This window comes from Hyla sarda, chromosome 2, assembly GCF_029499605.1.
Source record: "Hyla sarda isolate aHylSar1 chromosome 2, aHylSar1.hap1, whole genome shotgun sequence".
NCBI classification, from domain to species: domain Eukaryota; kingdom Metazoa; phylum Chordata; class Amphibia; order Anura; family Hylidae; genus Hyla; species Hyla sarda.
In genome coordinates, this window is record NC_079190.1 from 513,934,596 (window position 1) to 513,954,877 (window position 20,282).

A 20,282-nucleotide genomic window follows, 5' to 3' on the forward strand; every position below is an offset into this window, starting at 1 on the left:
ATACCTGGGAGCAGCAGCGGGATCAGGTAGCCCCTCATCTCACATCCAGCGCTCAGCGTCCTCCGCCGGTCGCTCTCATCTAGGACCCTGTGATGGTTTTCACCAGTCGGAGGTCCAGAGATTTCCACAGGATGTGACTGACGTCTGGAGATATTAATAGAAGTGTTAATTCCACTTTCTTATCAGACACATTGTACCGGGGCCCGGGGGGCGGAGCTTCTGTCTATGGAGGATGTGACACACAGGTCCCCCCGCCCCCCCCCCCCCCCATAAACCACGAGCGTCACGGAGAGATAATAATAATAATAATAACGTTACTACAAATACTTACAGATGACAGTAGACTCAGCGCCGATCCACCTACAGGCCAAATAGGCAGCAGCCTAGAGCGCACTCTTAATAGGGGCACCACTCTGCCCGCAGCAATAAAGTTAGCCGACATACAAAGCACCAAAAAAACAGAAAAACCCAGCCAAAGCCTCTGATTGATTACACGAAGAGGAGGTTTGTTACAGTGTGTCACCCCAGTAGTAAGGTAATTACATGAGGAGGAGGTTTGTTACAGTGTGTCACCCCAGTAGTATGGAGATTAAGTGAGGAGGTTTGTTACAGTGTGTCACCCCAGTAGTAAGGAGATTACATGAGGAGGAGGTTTGTTACAGTGTGTCACCCCAGTAGTAAGGAGATTACATGAAGAGGAGGTTTGTTACAGTGTGTCACCCCAGTAGTAAGGAGATTACATGAGGAGGAGGTTTGTTACAGTGTGTCACCACAGTAGTAAGGATATTACATGAGGAGGGGGTTTGTTACAGTGTGTCACCCCAGTAGTAAGGAGATTACATGAGGAGGAGGATTGTTACAGTGTGTCACCCCAGTAGTAAGGTGATTACATGAGGAGGAGGATTGTTACAGTGTGTCACCCCAGTAGTAAGGAGATTATGTGAGGAGGAGGTTTGTTACAGTGTGTCACCACAGTAGTAAGGAGATTATATGAGGAGGGGGTTTGTTACAGTGTGTCACCACAGTAGTAAGGAGATTACATGAGGAGGAGGTTTGTTACAGTGTGTCACCCCAGTAGTAAGGAGATCACATGAGGAGGAGGTTTGTTACAGTGTGTCACCCCAGTAATAAGGAGATTACATGAGGAGGAGGTTTGTTACAGTGTGTCACCCCAGTAGTAAGGAGATTACATGAGGAGGAGGTTTGTTACAGTGTGTCACCCCAGTAGTAAGGAGATTACATGGAAGGATATTTGTTTCAGTGTGTCACCCCAGTAGTAAGGAGATTATATGAGGAGGAGGTTTGTTACAGTGTGTCACCTCAGTAGTAAGGAGATTACATGAGCAGATGGTTTGTTACAGTGTGTCACCCTAGTAGTAAGGAGATTACATGGAAGGATATTTGTTTCAGTGTGTCACCCCAGTAGTAAGGAGATTACGTGAGGAGGAGGTTTGTTACAGTGTGTTATCCAGTAGTAAGGAGATTACATGAGGAGCCGGTTTGTTACAGTGTGTCACCCAGTAGTAAGGAGATTACATGAGGAGGGGGTTTGTTACAGTGTGTCACCCAGTAGTAAGGAGATTACATGAGGAGGAGGTTTGTTACAGTGTGTCACCCCAGTAGAAAGGAGATTACATGAGGAGGAGGTTTGTTACAGTGTGTCACCCATGTAGTAAGGATATTACATGAGGAGGAGGTTTGTTACAGTGTGTCACCCCAGTAGTAAGGAGATTACATGAGGAGAGGGTTTGTTACAGTGTGTCACCCCAGTAGTAAGGAGATTACATGAGCAGGGGGTTTGTTACAGTGTGTCGCCCCAGTAGTAAGGAGATTACATGAGGAGATGGTTTGTTACAGTGTGTCACCCTAGTAGTAAGGAGATTACATGGGGAGGAGGTTTGTTACAGTGTGTCACCACAGTAGTAAGGAGATTACATGAGGAGGGGGGTTGTTACAGTGTGTCACCCTACTGGTAAGGAGATTACATGAGGAGGAGGTTTGTTACAGTGTATCACCCCAGTAGTAAGGAGATTACATGAGTAGGAGGAGGTTTGTTACAGTGTGTCACCCCAGTAGTAGGGAGATTACATGAGTAGGAGGTTTGTTACAATGTGTCACCCCAGTACTAAGGAGATTACATGAGGAGGAGGTTTGTTACAGTGTGTCACCCCAGTAGTAAGGAGATTACATGAGGAGGAGGTTTGCTACAGTGTGTCACCCCAGTAGTAAGGAGATTACATGAGGAGGGGGTTGTTACAGTGTGTCACCCTACTAGTAAGGAGATTGCATGAGGAGGAGGTTTGTTACAGTGTATCACCCCAGTAGTAAGGAGATTACATGGAAGGAGATTTGTTACAGTGTGCCACCCAGGTAGTAAGGAGATTACATGAGGAGGAGGAGGTTTGTTACAGTGTGTCACCCCAGTAGTAGGGAGATTACATGAGGAGGAGGTTTCTTACAATGTGTCACCCCAGTAGTAAGGAGATTACATGAGGAGGAGGTTTGTTACAGTGTGTCACCTCAGTAGTAAGGAGATTACATGAGGAGGAGGTTTGTTACAGTGTGTCACCCCAGTATTAAGGAGATTACATGAGGAGGAGGTTTGTTACAATGTGTCACCCCAGTAGTAAGGAGATTACATGAGGAGGAGGTGTGTTACAGTGTGTCACCCCAGTAGTAAGGAGATTACATGAGGAGGAGGTTTGTTACAGTGTGTCACCCCAGTAATAAGGTGGGCAACAAAATGAGCTTTTGCCTAGGGTGGCAATAATCCTTGCACCAGTCCTGAGTAGACTGCCTCCCCATACTGCACCGTGTTATAGGGGGGGCCCTTGGATAATAAGCTAGATAGAGCCCCGCCCACCATGTAAGACCGCTCTTTCCATGACCCCCAGGACTGTCCGGAATCTCATCTATAATCTCCCCTGGGTTAGAGCACAGTACCGCTATAATATATCATGTAATGGGGCCCTTCATGTGCTCTTCATACTACAGGGGCCTCCTTATGGGGCCCCATCTCTACATCCGCTATAGTTACGCCCCTGATACTGCTCACCGACTACTGGTACCCCCACTGGGCCCGACTTTGCCCATAGCCTTTCTGGAGTAAACAATAAAGGCGGCACCCCGGTGACAGTCCACGTGTGACACCCAACATTCAGGCGGAGCAGCCATCATCCCTCCCTCCTCCACCGCCACAGCCCTGCACGTCCTCCCCTGACGGTTTTGCTAAATTATTTTTTACTTACAGGGGTACTCTGCCCCTGGACATGTTATCCTCTACCCAAAGGACAGGGGACAAGATGTGTGATGGCGGGGGTGTCGCCTCTGGGGACCCCTGATATTTCCCTGCTGTCTCCCTGGCGTTTGTTTAGAGCGTCGGGTGCAGCCCTGAAGGCTCGTGATGTCACAAACTCCCGGCTCCAGCATTCGGAACAGTTCCAAACGCTGAGCAGCGGAGTACCCCTTTAATTAAAGCCACAGTGACCAAATATTAATTCTTCTGGCTGAGAAGCTGTCACATTCCAAGTTACACCAAATCAACTGCATTTTGTTGCCATTGCACCAGTTTGGAGTAAAGTTTACAATTTGTATAATGGAATCCTAGAACTCAGAGGTCTCAACCCTGCACTTTGTATATGGTGAGAGAAGGTGAAAGGTATCGTGGGTGATGGTCGGTCTGTGTCTCCGAGGTTCCTGGCTTTGGTGAAGTTAGAGTCGGTATTTATTCAGTGTCTGTGTTGCGATGCAGATTGACACTATTGCCGTAGTATGGCTGGAAGGCCAATCCGGGATGGCTCTTACTGGGAATGACCAAGTGTAGGTTGGGGGGCCATTCCCCACAATCCACCTTTTGTTGGCCTTAAAGGGGTACTCCGGCCCTGAGACATCAGATGTCTCACCACGGGGGTCCCGCCGCTGGGGACCCCCGTACTCTTGTATTTGCCACCCACCTGTTTGGGCTGCACGCCGCGGTGCCAGCTCACAAACAGCCGGGTCGCGACCACAGGGCCAGAGTATCGTGACACCACGACTCCGCCCCTGTGTGACGTCACCCCCCGCTATGCAAGTCTATGGGAGGGGGTGTGATGACCACGGGCCTGAGTATCATGACGTCTTGACTCCGCCCCCGTTTGACGTCACCCCCTGCCCCCCCTATGCAAGTCTATGGGAGGGGGTGTGACAATCACGGGCCGGAGTATCATGACATCTTGACTCCGCCCCTGTGTGACGTCACCCCCTGCTATGCAAGTCTATGGGAGGGGGTGTACGCCCCCTCCCATAGACTTGAATAGCGGGGGCGGGGGGTGACGTCACACAGGAGTAGAGTCATGGCATGATTATACTCCGGCCCTGTGGTCGCCAACTGGCTGTTTGTGAGCTGGCACCGTGGCGTGCAGCTCAAGCAGGTGGGTGGTGAATACAAGATTGCGGGGGTCCCCTCAGTGAGACATTTTATCCCCTATCCTTTGGATAAGGGATAAGATGTCTCAGGGCCGGAGTACCCCTTTAAATGGAGCCTGCTTCACTAGCTGAGGGGGATTTGCATGTTGCAGCTCACACTGCCAGAGAGAGCTGAATGTGGAGATCTTTCCTGAGAGATTGGAAGTTGGTGAGCAGTCTGTCTGGAGGCCTGGAAAAGACTTGCTTGATGCCGCACGGCATGGACTCAGGTGTGAACAAACACTTAACGAATACAGGTGGACTTTTGTTACTTTTCCTTTGTTCTGCATTTAAAGACTGTTTTCTGTTTGTCAAGTGTGAATAAAACACTGAACTTTGATTCGAAAAGTCCTGTTTCCATGCCTCTGTACTGCAACCGCACCTGTCTGCAAGAGCGAGTCATCACAATGGGAACAACTTCCTTGACAGAAAGCTAGTTGTGGGGCTCACAGGGGAACATTGGGTTGGTTGCCACCCTATCACGTGTCATATAGATACATCACGGACTACTGTTAAGGATGGGTTGAGTGGGGGCTTTTCAAATGTGATTGACCAGGCTGCTATACACTTTGCCAAGTGTCCACACAAAAAGATATACACCACACAGGATATGTTGGTATACACTCTTTCTTGGCAGGAAGCTCTGCTGCTCCCAAAAGGAATAAACAGTTGGTTTTAACATTGTGCAAAGTAGGAGGATTGATTATGACATCACAATTAATATGTTACAGTCTGATTGGGCTTTCAAATATTGGGTCTGTATATTAGCATATGTAGTGTACATTAATTTCTTGGAAAATGTTCTCTGCTCTTGTTCGGAGTCACGAGCAGGTAACATTCTGAGTATATAGGTTGAAGGATAAAGCTATGCATCATACTAAATGCCGATTAGTCATTTGTGGCGTAGCATAAGTCTTTATCTTGCAAGACTTCTAGCTTGAGATTTCTTCATCTTTCCACGAAGTCCAATGTTTAGACGTCCTGTATTCAGAGTCTCCATCCCAAGGTTTCTTAGTTACAGGCAAAGCTATAAGATGAAATGTTTTGACTTAAGGAAAGCAAGCTCTTCTGGAATATTCAGCAATAGCATTTAGCATTCTGATGTATCTGGGTTAAAGGGTAAGGGAACAGATATTTTTCCAGCAGAAATGGCTTTTAATATTAATATATTGATCAGTCATTAGAAAAATAAGGGTCATCCCTATCACTACTACACCCAACATAACTCTTGACGCTTCCTGTAGCCACCACAGGTCCTTACCCTCCCCATGTCTCAGTATGGCAGCACAGCGTCTATGTCTTCTCCACTCCGAGGGCGTTTCTGGGGTGGGGACTTATGGAGCATCGTGAATTGTTCTGGACTTACTGGGACATTAATGTGAATTATTTACAGCTGCTCAACTAAAACCTCACAAAAAGGAACCGTGAAACCCTGAGGAAGTGGATGGTGTGACGGATCCTAGAGTCACCCTACCTACTTGGATGGACTTTAGGACATCACTATTTGTACCCCTCAGTTGATGTTGTCCAGTGACATAAAGCTCAGAGTTACAATAATTTTATTTACTGTTTTCATACACTTTCTGCACACGGTCCACTTTCTGTGCACAATACACCTTTTGCACTCAAGGCACTGTATAGGGAGAGCTAATCACCTTTATTGGATTATCTCCCAGACTACCTGTCACCTGTATTACCTTTATTGGATTATCTCCCAGACTACCTGTCACCTGTATTACCTTTATGGCAATAATCTCTAGTTCTGCCACGGGATATTGCCTGTGATATGCTGGGGCTTGTCATCCGGAAGGAGAAGTCACTTTTGGCGGAGTCAGTCCATCACAATTGGTGGCAGCGGTGGGATCTGACTTCTCCAGGATCGACACTGAGACCAGCCCAGCTGGGGGAGATACAGCCGCTGGCTTGACCCCGGTCTCAGCAATTTACCCTGGCGAAGGAAGAGCCGGTAAGGATGGAGGATTTCCGAAGAGAGGTGCAATGGTTCCTGGGTCTTTTCAAAGATCCTCCACGAGAGAGTGTGAACAGGGTCCTTACACAGCTGACACAACTCCGTATAGCAAAGCTGCAGTATGCCATGGAAGAGATGTCCATACAAGAGAGAGCCTTAATTCACTTGCAGATTTGGGAAGTTGTTCTTGAGGAGTCAGAGAGAAGCCGAGCACAAGTCCTGCCCACCCCAGAACAGCGCTTCAGGGAACAGGTCCACTTGTGGCTTCGCTACCTCAGAGAGCAACCCACGGGCAGCGAAATGGTTGAGTTGCACAGATTGGTGCAGAAAGAAATGGAGCTTGAGGCTCATTACCGTGCCCTGTACTGGTGGGCAAGCTGCAGGCAGTCGGAGCCAAACACAGCCTGTTCTCCGGAAGGGACAGACTTCGGCTTGCCTGGCCTATTGTGGGATGCATTCAAGGAGCGGTACGACTTTGGCCGAACCGAGGCATACAGACTCTGGGACATCCAGGACAAGCGGAGAGAGATGCTGCCGCCGCCGGAGGTGCCAGACCTGGAACCGGATCTATCTTGGCTGACGTATCAGGAATGGTACCTCGAGGAAGACTACCTGTTGTCAGGATTCGGCAGGCTGGAGGTGGATCCTCTGTGTCAGAGAGGGATTGGCATGGACCGTGCCGGCGGACCGGTTCTAAGTTGCTACTGGTATTCACCAGAGCCTGCCGCAAAGCGGGATGGTCTTGCAGCGGCGGTAGCAACCAGGTCGTATTCACCGGCAACGGCTCAACCTCTCTGACTGCTGAGATAGGCGCGGTACAAGGGATTAGGCAAGAGCAAGGTCGGACGTAGCAGAAGGTCAGGGCAGGCAGCAAGGATCGTAGTCAGGGGCAACGGTAAGAGGTCTGGAACACTGGCTTGGGACATACAAAGAACGCTTTCACTGGCACAATGGCAACAAGATCCGGCAAGGAAGGGAAGGGGAAGTGAGGTTATATAGGGAAGTGCACAGGTGAACACAGTAATTAGAACCAGGCGCCAATCAGCGGCGCACCGGCCCTTTAAATCGCAGAGAGCCGGCGCGTGCGCCCTAGGGAGCAGGGCCGCACGCGCCGGGACAGAACAGACGGGGAATGAGTCTGATAAGCGGACCGGGATGCGAACCGCGAGCGGGCGCGTCCCGCATCGCGGATCGCATCCCGGCTAGGGGCATTACCGCAGCGCTCACGGTCAGCTGGTCTGACCGGGGCGCTGCGAACAAGCAAACGCCGCGAGCGCTCCGGGGAGGAGCGGGGACCCGGAGCGCTCGGCGTAACAGTACCCCCCCCCCTTGGGTCTCCCCCTCTTTTTGGAACCTGAAAATTTGTGAATGAGGTCCTTGTCGAGAATGTTATCCTCGGGTTCCCACGACCTCTCCTCAGGACCGCAATTCTCCCAATCTACGAGAATTTTTTTTTAACCTCTGACCGTCTTAGACGCGAGAATTTCTTTAACCGAGAAGACATCTGAGGACCCGGAGACAGGAGTAGGAGCGACAACCTTGGGAGAGAAGCGGTTAAGGATAAGCGGTTTAAGGAGAGAAACATGAAAAGCGTTAGGAATACGGAGAGAAGGGGGAAGAAGGAGTTTGTAGGAGACAGGATTGATTTGGCACTTGATTTTAAAGGGTCCAAGATAACGTGGTCGCAGTTTATAACTGGGGACACGGAAGCGGATATACTTGGCGGAGAGCCACACTTTGTCTCCAGGAGCAAAAACAGGAGGAGTTCTTCTCTTTTTGTCGGCATGCTTCTTCATCTGGGATGAGGCCTGTAGGAGGAATTTTTGAGTCTCTTTCCAGATGATGGAGAAATCCCGGGTAACTTCGTCAACAGCAGGCAAACCAGAAGAAGTGGGAGTGGGGAGGGGGGGAAGAGGGTCACGGCCGTACACCACAAAGAACGGGGATTTAGCGGAGGATTCAGAGTCTTTGAAATTGTACGAGAATTCAGCCCAGGGTAGAAGATCGGCCCAATCATCCTGGCGAGAGGAAACAAAATGTCGCAAATAGTCACCAAGAACCTGGTTAACTCTCTCTCTACTTGCCCATTGGATTGGAGATGATAGGAAGACGAGCAATTTAATTTGATTTTTAGTTGGTTACAGAGAGCTCTCCAGAATTTCGACACAAATTGAACGCCTCTATCCGAGACGATATGCGTGGGAAGCCAGTGAAGGTGAAAAATGTGCACAAAAAATTGTTTCGCCAACTGTGGCGCAGAAGGAAGGCCTGGAAGTGGAATAAAATGTGCCATCTTGGAAAAACGATCAACGACCACCCAAATGACTCTGATTGTCCATGGCAATCAGAGACCATGTTTGCTCAGGGACAGGCAGAGGATGAAGGAGGCCGGCAGGCTTCTGGCGAGGAGTCTTGTCCCGGGCACAGACTGTACAAGCCCGAACAAAATCAGCAACATCCGCTTCCAGGGTAGGCCACCAATAAAATCGAGAGATGAGTTGGATGGACTTCTTGACGCCAGCATGGCCGGCGAGGTGCGAGGAGTGTCCCCACCTGAGAATCTTGAGGCGTTGGCATGGAGGGACGAAAGTCTTTCCAGGATGTGTTTGTCTGATGGAAGCTGGGGAAGAGGAGATCAGACATTCAGGAGGAACAATGTGTTGCAGGGGGACTTCCGTTTCGGAGGCATAAGAGGAACGAGAGAGGGCGTCAGCCCTGATGTTTTTGTCAGCAGGGCGGAAATGAATCTCAAAATTAAAACGGGCAAAAAACAACCACCTAGCCTGGCGTGGGTTCAGCCGTTGTGCCGACTGAAGATAAGAGAGATTCTTGTGATCAGTGTAGATGATAATTGGGTATTTGGAACCCTCCAGCAGGTGCCTCCATTCCTCAAGTGCTAGTTTTATGGCCAGCAGTTCTCGATACCAATGGAGTAATTTTTCTCCGCCGGGGAGAAGGTCTTAGAAAAGAAACCACAGGTAATATTATGTCCAGAAGAGTCTTTTTGTAGGAGTACAGCTCCGGCTCCCACCGAGGAGGCGTCTACCTCCAGTAAGAAGGGTTTAGATGGATCAGGTCTGGAGAGTACAGGAGCAGAAGAAAAGGCAGTTTTGAGACGGTTGAATGCCTGGTCCGCTTGGGCAGGCCAGGACTTAGGGTTGGCGTTTTTCTTGGTTAGGGCCACAATTGAAGCCACAATGGTGGAAAAATGTGGAATAAATTGTCGGTAGTAATTGGCAAACCCCAAGAAGCGTTGGATAGCTCGGAGTCCGGAGGGGTGTGGCCAATCTAAAATGGCTGACAGTTTGTCTGGGTCCATTTGAATTCCCTGGCCAGAGACTAAATATCCTAGGAAGGGAAGAGATTGGCATTCAAAGAGACATTTCTCCATCTTGGCATATAACTGATTGTCACGGAGTCTCTGGAGCACCTGGCGGACATGACAGCGGTGTTCTTCGAGGTTAGAAGAGAAAATCAAAATGTCGTCCAAGTAAACCACAACACAGGTATATAACAGATCACGAAAAATTTCATTCACAAAGTCCTGGAAGACAGCAGGGGCGTTGCAGAGCCCAAAGGGCATAACCAGATATTCAAAATGTCCGTCTCTGGTATTAAATGCTGTCTTCCACTCATCCCCTTCCCTGATGCGGATGAGATTATATGCACCTCTTAAATCCAATTTGGTAAAGATGTTAGCGCCACGTAGGCGGTCAAAGAGTTCCGAGATAAGAGGCAGGGGATAGCGTTTTTTTATAGTGATCTTATTAAGACCGCGGTAATCGATGCATGGCCGTAAGGAACCGTCTTTTTTGGAGACAAAGAAGAACCCCGCTCCGGCAGGGGAGGAAGACATTGCGGATGAATCCCCTTTTTAAATTTTCCTGGATGTAATCCGAAATGGCTTGTGTCTCAGGAGCTGACAGAGGATAGATCCTGCCCCGGGGTGGAGTAGTGCCAGGAAGGAGATCAATAGGGCAGTCATAAGGCCTGTGAGGAGCCAAAGTCTCTGCTTGTTTTTTACAAAAAACATCGGCATAGTCCAAATAGGCCTTGGGGAGACCTGGTATCGGAGGAGCCATAGGGGTTTGACTGGCAGGACTGGGAGCAGACGTGAGGCATTTTTTGTGGCAAGAAGCCCCCCAGTTCTTGATTTCCCCGGTGGTCTGGTCAAGGGTAGGGGAATGGCGTTGGAGCCAAGGCAGTCCGAGAAGAATTTCAGAAGTGCAATTAGAGAGGACCAGAAATTCAATTTTTTCGTGATGAGGTCCAATGCACATTAACAGGGGTTCTGTGCTGTAACGCACAGTACAGTCCAATCTTTCTCCATTAACAGAAGCGATGTAGAGAGGTCTGGCGAGACTGGTCACTGGGATGTTGAACCTGTTAACGAAAGAGGCCAAAATAAAATTTCCTGCAGATCCAGAATCCAAAAAGGCCACAGCTGAGAAGGAGGAGTTAGAAGAAAACCGCACACGCACAGTAAGACGTGGAGAAGCAGAGTTCACACCTAGAGCTGTCTCACCTTTGTGCGGAGTCGGAGTGCGTCTTTCCCGACGTGGAGGATGGATAGGACAATCCTTCAGGAAGTGTTCGGTACTGGCACAGTACAGGCATAGGTTCTCATTGCGGCGGCGTGTCCTCTCTTGTGGTGTCAGGCGAGACCGGTCTACTTACATAGCCTCCACGGCAGAAGGCACAGGAACAGATTGCAGCGGACCAGAGAAGAGAGGAGCCGGGGAGAGAAACCGCCTCGTGCGAACAAAGTCCATATCCTGACGGAGCTCCTGGCGTCTTTCGGAAAAGCGCATGTCAATGCGGGTGGCCAAATGAATAAGTTCATGCAGGTTGGCAGGAATTTCTCGTGCGGCCAGCACATCTTTGATGTTACTGGATAGGCCTTTTTTGAAGGTCACGCAGGAGCCTCGTTATTCCAAGATAATTCGGAGGCGAGAGTACGAAATTGGATGGCTTACTCGCCTACGGAAGAATTACCCTGGACCAGGTTCAGCAGGGCAGTCTCGGCAGAAGAAGCTCGGGCTGGTTCCTCGAAGACACTACGAAGCTCAGCGAAGAAGGACTTTACAGTGGCAGTGACAGGATCATTGCGGTCCCAGAGCGGTGTGGCCCATGACAGGGCCTTCCCAGACAGGAGACTGACCACGAAAGCCACCTTCGACCGTTCAGTTGGAAATTGGTCCGACATCATCTCCAAATGCAGGGAACATTGCGAGAGAAAACCACGGCAAAGTCTAGAGTCCCCATCGAATTTGTCCGGCAAAGATAAGCGGAGGCTGGAAGCGGCCACTCGCTGCGGAGGAGGTGCAGGAGCTGGCGGAGGAGATGGTTGCTGTAGCTGTGGTAGAAGCTGTTGTAGCATAACAGTCAGTTGAGACAGCTGATGGCCTTGTTGCGCTATCTGTTGTGACTGCTGGGCGACCACCGTGGTGAGGTCAGCGACAACTGGCAGCGGGACCTCAGCGGGATCCATGGCCGGATCTACTGTCAGGATTCGGCAGGCTGGAGGTGGATACTCTGTGTCAGAGAGGGATTGGCGTGAACCGTGCCGGCGGACCGGTTCCAAGTTGCTACTGGTATTCACCAGAGCCCGCCGCAAAGCGGGATGGTCTTGCAGCGGCGGTAGCAACCAGGTCGTATCCACCGGCAACGGCTCAACCTCTCTGACTGCTGAGATAGGCGCGGTACAAGGGATTAGGCAAGAGCAAGGTCGGACGTAGCAGAAGGTCAGGGCAGGCAGCAAGGATCGTAGTCAGGGGCAACGGCAAGAGGTCTGGAACACTGGCTTGGGACATACAAAGAACGCTTTCACTGGCACAATGGCAACAAGATCCGGAAAGGAAGGGAAGGGGAAGTGAGGTTATATAGGGAAGTGCACAGGTGAACACAGTAATTAGAACCAGGCGCCAATCAGCGGCGCACCGGCCCTTTAAATCGCAGAGAGCCGGCGCGCGCGCCCTAGGGAGCGGGGCCGCGCACGCTGGGACAGAACAGACGGGGAACGAGTCTGGTAAGCGGACCGGGATGCGAACCGCGAGCGGGCGCGTCCCGCAACGCGGATCGCATCCCGGCTAGGGGCATTATCGCAGCGCTCACGGTCAGCTGGTCTGACCGGGGCGCTGCGAAGAAGCAAACGCCGCGAGCGCTCCGGGGAGGAGCGGGGACCCGGAGCGCTCGGCGTAACACCTGTCCTTGTTTGGGGGAGATTTCTACGGTCACGAGCCATGTACAGCAGAGGAAACCAGCACAGATAAGACGGCTGGTCTCTGTCTTCCCCTTCCCCTGGATTGCACACCAGACCGCAACGCTCTAGCAGTATCCGGTCAGGACACCAGGGTGGAAGCGCCGGCATTAGGGCTGAGTTCTGCTACACTCTGTCCAGCATTAGACACCAGTGCCAGCTCTACAGCTACAGAGGGGTCAGTGATCCCTGTACCACTCCACCCTGGATCGCAGGCAGTTGGCCTGGATCCACAGAGACTGTTTAACAGCACAGGAGCAAGCACAGACGGTGCGGCTCCCCAGATGGAGAATTTTATGTCGGGAGATGGAGCGGTCGGCTCATCTCCCCAGTGCAAGTGGTTGCAACCGGATGAGGAGGCAGTTGACCTCCCTCTCCACCTACTGAGCACAGCCCCGGCTGAAGCGCTGGCTTCAGGGCAGAGTCCTACTGTACGCTGCTCAACAACGAATACTGCAGCTACAGAGGGAACTGTGATCCCTACACTGGTACAGTCGGGATCGCAGGCAGTCGGCCTGGATCCCCAGCGGCTGTTTTAAGGTAATGGTGAAAGCACAGTTGGTGCTGCTCCCCGCTGCAGAATTCCATATAGGGAGATGGAGTGGTCGGTTTACCTCCCCAGCGCCAGACATTGCAAACAGGTAAGAAGGTAGTCGACCTTCCTCTCCACCTAGTGATCACTTCTCCGGTTCAAGTGCCGACATCAGGGCAGAGTTTTGCTACAATCTGCCTAGCACTGAAGACTGCCGGCAGGTCTGCAGTTACAGATGGGACTGTGGTCCCTGCATCGGTCCAGTCAGGATCCCACATGGTTGACCCGGATCCCCAGCGGCTGTGGAACAGTACAGGGGCTGGCACAGTCGGTGCGGCTCCTAAGTGGCAGATATTGCAACCGAGTGAGGAAGCAGTCGGCCCCCTGCCCCTTCAAATGGTGACAGATGGAGTTTTCCTTTGGGATAGGTTGCTTGGGAGGGGCTCGGAAGCTAGCCTCCTTCCCACAGACTACGGGCCAGGCCAGGCCCGGAAAAGCAGAAACATTTTCTGAGGGGAGCCCCAGTAAGCTTCATACAGGGTTTGCTGGTGTTGGATTACATTATTACCGCACACCCCAACCAAGAGGAGGACCAGGGCAACTGCGTCTGGTGGTACAAGCCCAGACAGCCCCAAGTGGATCCATTGGGATCGCACCGGGTCTGCCATTTTAAAATGGGGAGCACTGTGACGGATCCTAGAGTCACCCTACCTACTTGGATGGACTTTTGGACATCACTATTTGTACCCTCAGTTGATGTTGTCCAGTGACATAAAGCTCAGAGTTAAAATACTTTTATTTACTGTTTTCATACACTTTCTGAACACGGTCCACTTTCTGTGCACAATACACCTTTTGCACTCAAGGCACTGTATAAAGAGAGCTAATCACCTTTGTTGGATTATCTCCCAGACTACCTGTCACCTGTATTACCTTTATTGGATTATCTGTCCAGACTACCTGTCACCTGTATTACCTTTATGGGATTATCTCCCAGACTACCTGTCACCTGTATTACCTTTATTGGATTATCTCCCAGACTACCTGTCACCTGTATTGCCTTTATTGGATTATCTCCCAGACTCACTGCCACTTGTATTGTCTTTACAGACCCTTCCTCCTGTGATGTCCTTCCTATAAAAGGAGACACTTGTTCCACAATAAAGAGGTCTGATTTTATACCTGAAGACTGGTGTTGCCTGGTTCTTTGGGTACAAGGATGCAATAATCTCTAGTTCTGCCTGGGGATATTGCCTGTGATATGCTGGGGCTTGTCATCCGGAAGGAGAAGTCACTTTTGGCTGAGCCAGACTGTGACGGATCCTAGAGTCACCCTACCTACTTGGATGGACTTTAGGACAGGGGCGGACATATCACTTGTTCAGCCGGTTCGGCTGCACAGGGGCCCAGCGTGTTAGGGGGCCCACCTAGTAGCCCAGGTTACAGCCTGGGCCTCACAGTCTGGGCCCCTGTAGGGCCCCCTGCCAGTACTTCATACTAAATGCTGCAGCAACAGGTCCCGGACCTGCCGCTGACAGCAGTAATTTACCTCGGCCGGGCGAGAGGACAGGCCAGGGGCTGATGGGAACAGACGTGCCCCGCGCAGGCACGCACGTCTGTTCCAAGCCCCTGACGTCACGTGTCATGGCCTCTGACCCCGGCAGAAGCGACAGGAGCAGCAAACCCTCCCGCCTCACACGGCCGCATCCCTGAGCAGATGAGGTGAGGAGAGCGACGGTCGGATGCAGGGCGGTGGGGGAGGGGATTGTAATGATGATGAAGAGGACAGGAGGGGTGTTGAAGAGGTTGGTGGTGTAATGATAAGAAAGATTGGGGGTCTGGGAGAGCGTAGTGTTGATAAGGAGGACCAGAGGGGGGGTCAGGGGGTAATGATGGTTTAATGTTGATGAGAAGGACTGGGGTGGGGGGTGTCAGCTGTGTAATATTGATGAGGTGCTTAAGGTATATGGGGTGATGAGGAGACTGAGGATGGAGTGCATGGGGTGATGAGGAGACTGAGGATGGGGTGCGTGGGGTGATGAGGAGACTAAGGATGGAGTGCATGGGGTGATGAGGAGACTGAGGATGGGGTGCGTGGGGTGTATGGGGTGATGAGGAGACTGAGGATGGAGTGCGTGGGGTGATGAGGAGACTGAGGATGGAGTGCATGGGGTGATGAGGAGACTGAGGATGGAGTGCATGGGGTGATGAGGAGACTGAGGATGGAGTGCATGGGGTGATGAGGAGACTGAGGATGGGGTGCATGGGGTGATGAGGAGACTGAGGATGGGGTGCGTGGGGTGATGAGGAGACTGAGGATGGAGTGCATGGGGTGATGAGGAGACTGAGGATGGAGTGAATGGGGTGATGAGGAGACTGAGGATGGAGTGCGTGGGGTGATGAGGAGACTGAGGATGGAGTGCATGGGGTGATGAGGAGACTGAGGATGGAGTGAATGGGGTGATGAGGAGACTGAGGATGGGGTGCGTGGGGTGTATGGGGTGATGAGGAGACTGAAGATGGGGTGTGTGGGGTGTATGGGGTGATGAGGAGACTGAGGATGGGTTGTGTGGGGTGTATGGGGTGATGAGACTGAAGATGGGGTGCATGGGGTGTATGAGGGTGATGAGGAGACTGAGGATGGGGTATATGGGGGTGATGAGGAGACCGAGGATGGGTTGTGTGGGGTGTATGGGGTGATGAGACTGAGGATGGGGTGCGTAGGGTGATGAGGAGACTGAGGATGGAGTGTATGGGGTGATGAGGAGACTGAGGATGGAGTGTATGGGGTGATGAGGAGACTGAGGATGGAGTGTATGGGGTGATTCAGTGGTGTATCGTGGTTGGCAGTATTATATTGATAGAGTACAGTGGTGGGCAGTATTATATTCAGGGGTACAGTGGTTGGCAGTATTATATTCAGGGGTACAGTATTTGGCAGTATTATATTCAGGGGTACAGTGGTTGGCAGTATTTAGGGAGTACAGTGGTTGGCAGTATTATATTCAGGGATACAGTGGTTGGCAGTATTCAGGGGGTACAGTGGTTGGCAGTATTTAGGGAGTACAGTGGTTGGCAGTATTATATTCAGGGATACAGTGGTTGGCAGTATTCAGGGGGTACAGTGGTTGGCAGTATTATATTCAGGGGTACAGTGGTTGGCAGTATTATATTCAGGGGTACAGTGGTTGGCAGTATTCAGGGGGTACAGTGGTTGGCAGTATTATATTCAGGGGTACAGTGGTTGGCAGTATTATATTCAGGGGGTACAGTGGTTGGCAGTATTATATTCAGGGGTACAGTGGTTGGCAGTATTATATTCATGGAGTACAGTGGTTGGCAGTATTATATTCAGGGGGTACAGTGGTTGGCAGTATTATATTCGGGGGTACAGTGGTTGGCAGTATTATATTCAGGGGTACAGTGGTTGGCAGTATTCAGGGGGTACAATGGTTGGCAGTATTATATTCAGGGGGTACAGTGGTTGGCAGTATTCAGGGGGTACAGTGGTTGGCAGTATTATATTCAGGGGGTACAGTGGTTGGCAGTATTCAGGGGGTACAGTGGTTGGCAGTATTATATTCGGGGGTACAGTGGTTGGCAGTATTATATTCAGGGGTACAGTGGTTGGCAGTATTATATTCATGGAGTACAGTGGTTGGCAGTATTATATTCAGGGGTACAGTGGTTGGCAGTATTATATTCGGAGGTACAGTGGTTGGCAGTATTATATTCAGGGGTACAGTGGTTGGCAGTATTCAGGGGGTACAGTGGTTGGCAGTATTATATTCAGGGGTACAGTATTTGGCAAGGTTATAATGATTATTGTCATCATACAGAGGATGAGGATCTACTGACAAATGAAGGAACCAATGATGTCCAGATGTCAGACTCTGCAGAGAAGATGGAAGAAATCCTGGTGTCTGGACCAGATGAAGAAGAAAAGTAAAGACAACAGAGAAGACGTCACTCAGGTCAGTGATATCATTGTGTATTTTCCTAACTGTCCCATCAGAGCTGTAGTCACTGATATCATTGTGTAGTCTCCTGACTGTCCCATCAGCTGTAGTCACTTCAGACATGATGGGAGTTGCAGCTTTCCAACATCTCGGGAGCCACTTGAACCAAGGTGATTGGTGGGGGTCCCATGAGTCAGACCCCCACCATAAAAATGGGCTGTTTATTTTAAAATGCCTGGGCCTATTTTTGGTCCCAGTCTGGCCCTGCCTGTAAGTCACTTCTATCATTAAGGATAAGAAGCCAAGGAACCAGGGGGTGCCAAGGGGTGTCATGCTAAGTCCAGGGGTGCGAATGTAAAGGGGAGCACTGCCCTCTGCCTCCCAGCTAGATACGGGTCAGGCTGACCTGGGGGAGTACTCACTGGGCCGCACACTGAGAGGGACAGGGGCCACCCGGAGCCCACCTCAGGAGTCGTTCCATCCACCTGTGGTGGACAAGGCAAGTGGCGACACTACATGCGCGGGGTAAGTGGAGGCCCCCCCGGTGGGGTCTAGGTACATGAGGGGGCACAGTGCTGGGGGGGGGGGCCCAGGCACATTCTTTGCACAGGGGCCCTCTGCTGTCTGTGTCCGCCCCTGCTTTAGGACATCACTATTTGTACCCCTCAGTTGATGTTGTCCAGTGACATAAAGCTCAGAGTTAAAATACTTTTATTTACTGTTTTCATACACTTTCTGCACACGGTCCACTTTCTGTGCACAATACACCTTTTGCACTCAAGGCACTGTATAGGGAGAGCTAATCACCTTTATTGGATTATCTCCCAAACTCACTTCCACCTGTATTCTCTTTACTGACCCTTCCCCCTGTGATGTCCTTCCTATAAAAGGAGACACTTGTTCCACAATAAAGATTTCTGATTTTATACCTGAAGACTGGTGCTGCCTGGTTCTTTGGGTAAAAGGATGCAATAATCTCTAGTTCTGCCTCGGGATATTGCCTGTGATCTGCTGGGGCTTGTCATCCGGATGGAAGGAGAAGTCACTTTTGGCAGAGTCAGTCCGTCACAGATGGCAAAACCACAAAGCACCGGACTAATTTAGGACAAAATGCAGATGAGACCTCAGAAAGTAGGATGTCTAATAGCCATGGGATGTGAGGACTAGTGCCCAGGCCTGGCCGCCACAAAACAAAGGCTACACTTCAATTAATTGTTAATGTGATGTCCCAGTACGAGATATGCTCCTACAGTCCTGTATGGTTGAGCCCCTGTACGTCCTCAGGGCTCTCCTGCAGTGTTCCCCCATAATGTGTATACGTTATATACTAAGGGTAAAGGACCTTTGATATGATCACATGATTGTTAGCCACATGATAAGGGTTGTCACATGTTCAAGTCATATGTTTTGTTACCCAGCTGACCCGCAGCTAGCCTATGGGCTCCTTGCTCAGTCCCCCTTTATAAGAGGGGGAGGTACTACAATCTCTCTCTTCCACCACACTTTCTGCTGAGGTCAAGCCAAGATCATACGTCTCAGGGTCAGTGTCCAGCACATCTGGATGCCTCAACTTAAATTACAGCCACAAGTCAGTAAGTCATCTCTGTCTGCTGTCACTACCTTCAGTCAACTCAAGTCAGTTATAGTCAGAGTGGCTGTGCTAGAGTCTGTCAAGTCACTGCAAGTCCCAGCAAGCTGCGAGGTCCCTCGTGTTACTGGTCACCTCTCTGGGATCCTTACTACCCTGTAAAGACTATTATACTGTACCTGTTCAACTTCAGTAAAAGCTACCGTTACCCTTAACCTGGCCTTGGACTATTATTTACACCTGCCTAACCTAGGAGTAACAGGATTACCTTTGGGTGGGCACATAGGCAAACCACGCCCTGGCGTCACGAACACTTAGGGGTTAACACATCTACTCCTGGGCAACACCATCTGGCCCTACACCTCACATCGCACCCCTGTGGTTCACCACAATCTTTGGCGTCACAAACAGGATACGGGTGTGTGCCATAGCCATAGAGCTACAAGTCCTCCCCCCTAGTCTGAGTCTAAACTGTGTCCAAGAAAAACTGCATGCCGATGCGAAAAAGTTTGCGCAGAAAAGTGTACGGGACTGTTCTAATTGCAGAGTGTTACTGGGAGGCACTGTTGAAGTAGAGGGGGAGGTGAATAAAAGACTATTACAGTCAAGCACCCACTTCAGCGTAGACTCTGCATAAACAAGCAATCTCCTGCAGTAAGTCTCCGGCCTCGGTGGCGACTCGTATTAACCCCTTAGTGCCCGACAGTGTTCCTGGGTACTTGCAGTATAGTGGGGGAGCGCCACTCAGAGGGTTCCAGTTAGCCAAGATTAAGCTGCTGCAGCACCTTACCGGACATCTTAAAGAGACAGCGCACTCAAATCGTCTTAAAGAAACAGCGCACACAAATAATCTTAAAGCATCAGCGTACTCAAATCATAATTCAAGGATTTCAAGGAGATGATCCAGAGTTTGTTTGTGTTTTACTTTTTCCCTCCTAATCAACAGGTGCAGCTGCTCACAGGACAACTACAAGGACCAGCACTGAGGAAGTCTGCACCTGGCCCACCTCCGAGAAGGCGACTGTGGAGCAGATCTTCAAAGGGTTGTACCAAGTATTTGAGTCACATTCTCCATCAGAGATACGTCTCCGGCTCTATGAAAGGCGACAGAAGCCAGGTGAGACTCTGAGAGCTTATGCCGTAGCCCTACAGAATGCCCTAGAGACTGTTCAAAAGCTAGATGGTATCTCTCCCGATCAAGGTAACAAAATATTGATGGACAGGTTTATTGAGGTGGCTCAGAATAAGTGGGACAAAGCTCAGTTCAGGATGTAGTAGTACAAAACCCCAGTCTGTCCTTCCCTTGCTTTTAAGAGGCCGGCTATTCAGGTCATAGAGTCCGGGACTGAGAAGAAAATTGTGCCCTGTCCCAGAGCCACTAGGGGTGGTAGCCGGACCCATGCCACCACCTCCGGCTCCCGCCCCAGTGTCCACTACACTGCCAGTTGCTACAGCCTCAGAATTTTAGAGTGTTAAGCAGGACATTGAACAATTGACTCAGGCTGTAAAGGAGATTGCCAATCGGGCCACTC

General features: G+C 50.6%; 1 protein-coding gene and 1 long non-coding RNA gene across 2 annotated transcripts in view; one reads left to right on the plus strand and one right to left on the minus strand.

The window, feature by feature from the left end:
• The window catches only part of LOC130357299 (uncharacterized), a 40,262-nt gene extending 40,045 nt beyond the window's left edge, over positions 1–217 (minus strand). The window contains exon 1 of the mRNA XM_056559972.1: positions 5–217. Coding sequence (XP_056415947.1) covers positions 5–38 — 34 coding nt within the window. The 5' untranslated portion in view covers positions 39–217. The remainder of the gene's footprint in view (positions 1–4) is intronic.
• Positions 1–20,282, plus strand: part of LOC130357303 (uncharacterized) — a 42,815-nt gene that overhangs the window by 12,760 nt on the left and 9,773 nt on the right. The window lies entirely within an intron of this gene.